The sequence below is a fragment of the Nicotiana attenuata genome, unplaced genomic scaffold, assembly GCF_001879085.1.
Source record: "Nicotiana attenuata strain UT unplaced genomic scaffold, NIATTr2, whole genome shotgun sequence".
NCBI classification, from domain to species: Eukaryota; Viridiplantae; Streptophyta; class Magnoliopsida; order Solanales; family Solanaceae; genus Nicotiana; species Nicotiana attenuata.
In genome coordinates this window covers 111,354-119,579 of record NW_017672266.1, presented here as the reverse complement: position 1 = coordinate 119,579, position 8,226 = coordinate 111,354, and the positions used below count along the sequence as shown (strand labels likewise).

At 37.3% G+C, this 8,226-nt stretch overlaps 1 protein-coding gene across 5 annotated transcripts in view; it reads left to right on the top strand.

Annotated features, from left to right (window-relative positions):
• LOC109212527 (twinkle homolog protein, chloroplastic/mitochondrial) overlaps window positions 1–8,226 on the top strand; it is a 29,570-nt gene that overhangs the window by 16,354 nt on the left and 4,990 nt on the right. For all 5 annotated transcript variants that reach the window (XR_002065877.1, XR_002065876.1, XR_002065875.1 and 2 more), the window contains exons 14-16: window positions 20–151; window positions 1,901–1,962; window positions 6,621–6,704. Coding sequence is in view for 1 of the 5 variants with exons in the window: in XM_019376181.1 (XP_019231726.1) it covers window positions 20–151; window positions 1,901–1,962; window positions 6,621–6,704 (278 nt within the window). In the remaining 4 variants the exon portion in view is untranslated. The remainder of the gene's footprint in view (window positions 1–19; window positions 152–1,900; window positions 1,963–6,620; window positions 6,705–8,226) is intronic.

Below are 8,226 nucleotides of genomic sequence, written 5' to 3'. Positions count from 1 at the left end.
CTTTCTTGATTCTGTACAGGTTGTGCCTGGAGAGTTGACTATTGTTACAGGAGTCCCAAATTCGGGGAAGAGTGAATGGATTGATGCTCTTTTGTGCAATCTCAATCAGAGTGTTGGCTGGAAATTTGCACTTTGCTCTATGGAAAATAAGGTAGGCACTGTTGAAGCTGCTTCTTGTCATATCAAACTGGGATAAGTGAGCGATTAAATTCATTAGAAATTAGATGCCAAGTTGGTTTTGCCACCACCATTTCCTAGATGAGGCTTGTGCGAAATGCATCCTAAGAAGATTCTTAACCGTTAACTCCCTCTAGAATGATTTATTGATAGTAAAGTAATATAGCAGGATATCATGCAATGGACAACATATTATCTACATTATCTGGTTCTTCTATTTAATTTTTATATCGGAATTCCAAGTATAATATAACCTGCACAAGTATTAGATTCCTCAAAGTTCTACGGGGTGTTTCTGAAAAAAAATGTATTAAGTGATTTGCTTTTGTGCCCTGGTTCTTGTTTGAAGAATGCCTAGATTCCTAAATCATACTTCAACTTGGATAAGCATAACTGATGTTTTACTCGTAGTGTACTAACTATGAGTTGAGAGAATCATTTAGTCAAACCATCATCTGTCCTACTTTTTTTTGTTGATAAAGACCATCATCTGTCATACTTGTCTTTGGTCTGGATTAATTGACCTGTTTTCATGAGCTGCTTTGATTTTAATTGGATCAACACCATTAATAAACTATTCATGAGTGAGTTTTACATTCATAAGTGAGTTTTTATTGCCGATCTCTAGCCTAAAGAAGTTCATTTTCCCCACATTGGTGCTGGATGGTGTTAGACGCCAACAGATTCCTGCATCGTGATGGACGATGATGGTAAATAAGTTATTACAAGAGAGTCATATTCATATAGGTTAGTTGGAGCATTGGCTCGCTGAAAGGGAAGTTAATAGAATTAGTGGATACCATTAAGAGGAGGTGAGTTGATATTGCGTCATTGCGTGTCTACAAGAGGCTAAGTGGACGAGAAAGAGGCTATAGAGAATTCGAACATTGGTTCGTTGATAAAGAAATCAGTAGAATTATTGGATACCTTAGAGAGGAACAAAGTTGATATTTCGTGCAAGTTGAACTGTACGTTCGTTATTACAATAAATATCATTGTATGATTGGATAAATAAAAATATGAATGGAGTGAGAACTATTGTAGAGCTAGTATTTTAGGGTAAAGCTGTAGAAGTAAAAAGAATTGGTGATAGGGGTGACGGTTGAACCACCAGTTGGTGATAGGGTGACGGTTGGAGCAAAACAGATATAGAGAATTCATATAGCCGAACCCAACTAGTTGTGATTGAGGCCCCAGGTGGTGCTGTATAAATCATGTTATTTTCATTGCTTGATTATTATGTGACAAAGTCAAGCTTTGAGGACATGTATACCAATGAAAGTTTTGTTCAAATAGATTATTCAATTGACTTATTACAATAATATAATCAGATTCAATTTATACGGTCAAACCAAGTAAATCCTACTTCTAGAATTCTAGTGAAAGAAAATACATATGTAGTAAATGATATTTCAACTCGTATAATTTCATCTTGGACCTATGTTAGTGCTTTTGCTGTTGTGTTGCTAAACCAAATGCCTAAAAGTTCAACTATTGTTACAACACTTCCCCAATCATTCTCTTGAGTTCTATCATAGTCAACAATCTCTTGTCTTTCTTCAATGCTAAATGTCAGCTCTTAAAATCTGTCAGACAGCTGTTTACGGCTTGGCCCTCACCACAGTGAGGAACTATTTACCCTTCAGCACATTCACCCCTGCACATTTGTGTTTGCTCGTTTTTCTTGGTTTTACTTACTATCTATCTATTTACTGATCTGTAGGTGCGGGACCATGCTAGGAAACTTTTGGAGAAACACATAAAGAAACCATTCTTTGATGTGAGGCAAGTAGGAAACAACCTATAGCTCTTAAGTCTCTTTATCATTTTTCTTTTTAGTGTTACTACATTTAGGCAAGATGCCTAGAAACATAATTGTTGTCATTACAAATTTTAAATTACATATTCGGTAGCATTGAGAAATTAGATGTTGATAAAGTTGCATATGTAAGAAAGAAATTTCGCAAGAATTGATAGATGTGAGGAGAGAGAAATGCTCCCAGGCACAAGACCCGAGAGAGTCTAACAACTTTATCCGGTGGTTCCTAGTCACTTTCCGGTGATTCTTCCTTGCATTTTTCTGAGTTTTTCTTTAATCAATCATGTCTAGGTGATAGGCTCAAAAACTTAGTTTCTCATTTATTCTCATAGTCATGGTTAACAGAGTTTATTTTAATATTGGTGAGAAGTCTTTTGAGATTACTGAAGTCAAAGATAGTGCAGATGTCTGGTACGAATGCAAGAGGAACTTCATGAGGAAAATGACTCTCAGTCGGAAAGTCATGCTATAGGTATGTGAACTCCTGATTTTCTCATTCGAAAGATGGCCAATGAACTGAGGAGATCGAAGGCCAGAGATCACGTGCATAACTTCTATTGTACAAAGAAATACAATGGTTATGGCCGATATATTAGTGTAGTTGCAGTGTAGGGAACGCAGAGCTGTCATAATCCTGTCAGAAGCAGCATTCAATATTGGGTTGAGAGATGTTGCTTTAAAGATAAAGAATTTCATTAATGTGAGTATGTGACTGTCCCAGCTGTGCAGAGGTTCACAAATCCAGTAGTGGACCATTCATACATGAAGCTTTCATATAAATGGGAGGCTAAAGGGGCTTTCACATCAGCATCCTTTACCTCCACTGCTCAGCGGATTATTGCTCATGGCCCTGAAATCTCTGATAATGATGTTCTTAGCAGATGCCTGGTGGGAAGTTTAAGCGAAACGAAGGAGCTGCCTACTCTTTCTGACAGAAGGAGATGGGTCAGTAGCTAATGGAGCGCAATGCCAGGTATTTAGATGTACGAGATGCATGGAGCAAAATTTCTGTTCGAATTTCCTTCAAGGAAAATGGCAGATCACATCAAAATGGGGGAATGGAGGTGGAGAAATAAATTGATGATCCTTGATTGGTGGTCGCCGACAGTCGGGTATTTTCCGGGAGCGACCAAACTTGATTGGGTGTGGGTGAGGCTACTGGGGATTCCTTGCCATCTCTGGTCTCAGAAAATTTTCAAGCAAATCGGAGATATATGTGGGGGATGGATTGAAACTGAGGAAGAAGCTATCCTAAGGAACCTTTTGAAATGGGCTCGAATTAAAGTCAAGGGGCTCGAATTGATGCCAATGTTACTTCAAGGGCCCTTGAACTTTCTGCTACCTTCTCTGATGGCGACGCATTCTTGAGAAACAGTCGCAAAAGAAGAGTTGGCTTTGCATGTTGGGTATGATGAGGAAGATTTAACCCCCTTGGGTGGAAAAATTGTCCCTTTCTCACCTCTTCCTTTGAATGCCCATCAATTGATAGATTGCAAAGATCTTGAATCTTGGTTAGTAGATGCATCCGGACCTCTTGATTCCCATTTACTTGAAGCCGATATGAATGCTTCCCTATAGGTGCATAAAAATGTGTTGAAGATGAACAAGACTTATGGCGCAAGATTTACAGGGCAAGAAGAAGCTCCATAACTATTTATGAAAATCGACAGGTGCAGACTAGAGGAGAGAAAAAGCAACTTCAAGGGAAGTTTCGACTTCGAAAAAGAAAAAAGGGATCATGAAGGTACAAATTGTGGTGTTCAACATCAACTTCTCATAACGCAATACTAGAAGCAGGGGGAAATCTGCCAACAACTGTTTTTAGTGAAGGTAATATTATTTCCTGGAATGTTTGGGGATTGAATAGAAGGGATAAAAGATCAATTGTGAAGTCATTAATTAAGAAATGGAAGGCTGATATATACTGTCTGCAAGAATCCACATTAGAAGGTGATGTCCAATCGTGTGTGAATCAGATTAGGGGCCATAGATGGGGTATTTTGGTTCTATGGCACAGTAGAATATGGAAGGGGAGGTGGTTAATGTGGTTAATCATACCATCACTTGTAAATTTGTTTCTCAGAGGGTTGAGAGAAGAATGTGGTGGGAAGCAGTTATCTCCAGGGAATCGTTGTTGGACAATGGGTAGTCCGTGGAGATTTTAATGGTACCAGATATATGGAGGAAAAAAGGGATAGCAACACTATTTCAAGAGCTATGACTTCTCTAAGTTTATTGAGGACTTAGAGCTTCTTGATCCTCCACTATTAGTGGGGATTGTATACATAGGCCAGAAGAACTAATTCTCATATTGCCTCTAGGCTGGATAGATTTTTATTTTTCTCTGTGCGGGATGAAAGCTTTAGGACCATAAAGCAAGCAAGTTTCTTCAAACCACACCCTTATTCTTCTCAATTGTGGTGATTGGGAAAACACAAAATCTTATTTCAAGTTCTAGAATTGGTGGCTTGGTGCTGATGGTTTTAAAGATTTCATTTTGGCACAGAAACTCAAGATTTTAAAAGGAAAGCTGAGAAAATAGAGCTTCTCTCTCGGAAGGAACCTGGAAATGAGGAAGACTGAATGTTTAAACAGAATCATCGAACTATAAGTTGCACAAGACACTAGAGATCTTACTGAAGATGAAACAATTCAGATGGCAAGCCTAGATATGGACCTGGAAGAAATAATCTAAAAGAATTTTCACTTGCTTGATCCATGAAAAAGAATCAGGCCTCCACGTGAAGGGACATGTTGAAGATATAACTAATTAAGTAAATAAAAGTGTGCTTTCTCTAACAGCCAGCTTAAGTTTTTAAATGAGATGTTCATACAATTCTACAGTTTATTAGAAGGGAAAGAAATAAGGGGACTTTTGGGGGAAGGAGAGTTCGACAACGACGGCGGTCAAGAGTTCTATGTTGTTGCTTTTGTATTCTTTGTATAAAATGGACTATATATATTTGAGAAATAACCTCTCATTTCTAGTTCATTTGTGGTGCATCCATGACATTCCTTTTTTGTACAGAACATTGGGTGTCGTTCTTAGAGAATCATATTATGTTAGTAGATTTTCTACTACTTGGTATAATACTGGTATACAGGAGGTGTTTCCGTTATTAATAAAATTATTTTCCTTGTAAAAAAATTCGTCGTGTTAAATGGATTTCTCTATATGTTTGGTAGCTAGCTAGCTGGGTAGTCTTTTGGAATCCGTAGTGGATTTTGTGACTTCTTAATTATTTAATTATATTACCATCTTGTAGTACGGACGAGTTCACCATTTCTTGCAAAAAAACAGATAGATAGTTAATTATTAGTTTTTCACAATGAGAAAACATTCATGAAACTGGATTTACTCCATATAACATCAGCTGGATATAGGGTTTGAAATGATTACTACATTGATTTGTCCCGATAAAAAAGGCAGCCCGGTGCACTAAGCTCCCGCTATGCGGGGTCCGGGGAAGGGCCGGACCACAAGGGTCTATTTTACGCAGCCTTACCCTGCATTTCTGCAAGAGGCTGTTTCCACGGCAGCAAAAGTTACATGACAGCAACTTTACTAGTTACATGACAGCAACTTTACTAGTTACATGACAACAACTTTACTAGTTACGCCAAGACTCCCCTTCTGATTTGTCGCGATAGAAATGTTATATTTGGTAGCAAGTTAACTATTTTAAGAGAAAGAAACACATTAATTCAAACTAAGTAAGCTCTGAGAACTAAAAAGTTCTACTTCAAAGTGTTACTGTTAGAACAACTTGTTTCTGATTGGATTCTTCTGCAAAAGCCTCCATTGACTCTCAGTTGAGTGCATTATACCAAGGCCCCTCAAGAGACGCAAGAGTGGCGCAATATCAGTGGCTATTAAATTGGTAAGCGCGTGGTAGAATTCTTAAATGCTAGAACCTATCCCAGAAAAGAGGGGATAAGTTCATTGTAGAAAATAATACCACCATTACAAACTTTTTGAGCATTACAATGGGCAAAACCTACTATCCACTGTGTGCTTGGGTTACTTTGTATAAATTATGGATGAAAATATTTGTGCATATAACTTCATCACTGTCACTGTTTACTTGTCCCATTATGTTGGCTTATTATCTGGTTCTGACCCTATTACCAGCATTCTCTATATGGGCTGTGGGCAGGACTAATTTAGTAGAACTTCATTTTGTAATTAATATTTGCCGAGAGGTGCACACATGTTTGTGTTTGAGAAGTATTTAGGTGTCAAACAGATTGCTTCCCGTTCTTGCAAATGCGTGTCGTATGGTTCAAGCCTTCATTCTTGGCAACCGTAGTTGGTAAGACTAGCTTGCAGTATGCACAGCCACAGACAACCTTTTCTATTTTGGTTCTAATTTTTCTAGTATATCAACCCGCTATAACTTCTATGTTGTGTTGGTCCAGGACGGGGATTGTCATATCCTGCTACCGTAGCTTATTATAAAATTTTTGTTCTTCTCTTTCTAGTTTATTTTTCCTGTAAGAAGAACCTAACTTTCTGATGCACAAAAGGACTCTCTTACTCATCTTATGCATTTTTGGTGTGCATTCATTTATCTTTTGTTCTTTGTGCATTTGTATGGTAACCTTTTGATCACTGGCTATGCAGATATGGGGAATCTGTTCAACGGATGAGTGCTCAGGAGTTTGAAGAGGGAAAGCAATGGCTCAGTGATACTTTTTTCCTCATAAGGTGATAGTGGCAGTTTCCTGATATTATGAATCTTGACTTCTTGCCTTATGATTCTAACTTAGTCCTATTTGGAACTGACATCTGATCTGCAAGCTTACTCTCCATGTTTCAAAGTTTGTTTTGATGATAAGTTCTGGATCGACTGATAGTGGATCCAAATTAAGGATGTCAATCAGTTTGGTTTTGTTTTTTGGAATCTTTACTTAAATAAAGTTTTGAATAGGTAATATTCGAGATATTATGAATCTGTTTTATTTTTTGTTAGTGTCCACATCAATTGAGAGAATGAGCTGTTTGTCTCCTTATATGATAATTTAGGCAATCCTCATCTCATAAGCTAGCAGTTCGGGTCGCGATAGGCGCAAAGTGCACTTTCTTTACATGGTAGTAGAGTCAGACCCATCCTTATTTCTTGGTTTACCTAATGTTAGGGCACAATCTTATGTTGTCCACGCAATGTGTTTCCAACCCTAGTCAATATATGTCCAACCCTGGCATGCGAGGGGTATGATAGAGGCCACATTGGTTGAGTGCATGAAATGTTATCTTGGATAATCCTCATCTCATTAACTAGCGTTAGGGTTGAGTTAGACCTAAAATCCATCTTTCTTTACCGTGGTCAAGCAATGAAATGTTGTGAAGGGGAGATTATTACTTTTAATGGTTGAAGTGATGCAATTTTGAAGAAGAGCGCTTTTCAAATAGTGAGGCCCTAAGCGACTCAAGCGAGAAAGGGTTGCTTCTATGCGTCTAACTTTGAAACTGGATAAGAAAAGAGAGAGAAAGAGGAAACTATGGCCTGTTGCTATCTAACTGTGCTTCAGTAATCTTTTTTTGGTCGTCTCTGTTCAACCTAGTTAGAATTTAGGGACTTTCTTCTTGTTCTTATGGTGTGCAAGTCATCATCTTGTTGGTACTGGACTTCTCTTCTGCTTTTCTAAATGTCTCAACAATTCTCTTGTTAACTTTTCTTGTCTATTTTTACGGAGTAGATAAAAGCGAAAAGCAAGAAATGTGCCAAAGTCTATTGGGGCATTAAGCGCAAAGGAAAATTAAAGCATAAGCTTTAACAAAGAAAGGCACTAATGAAGAAAAAATAATGTGTTACAAGGAAAAATCACAACAAACACAAGCAACAACAATTTGGACAAAAGAATTGAAGTAAAAATCATGTCAATCATGTTTAAAACTATTTTAAATTTCTTATTTAGATGAAAAGATGTAATTTATGTTTTTTCGAGCTAACTTTCCTATATTAAATTTTAATTTTTTATTCATAATCACTAAACATTTCATTCTAGCTTCTTTTTAGCAATTTATAATTTTTTGGAGCTAGCTTTTTTATACTAAAATTTTAATTTATCATTCATAATCACTATTCACTAAAAGTTTTTTAATAACGTCTTTTTAGCAATTAAACTGTCTGTTTACTAACTAAATTTGTTGTTTAGTCGTGCCGTCTTAAAGATAGAGCCCATGGGTGATGAGTAGGGGCGAAGCTACATGTCTTAATTGACCACCC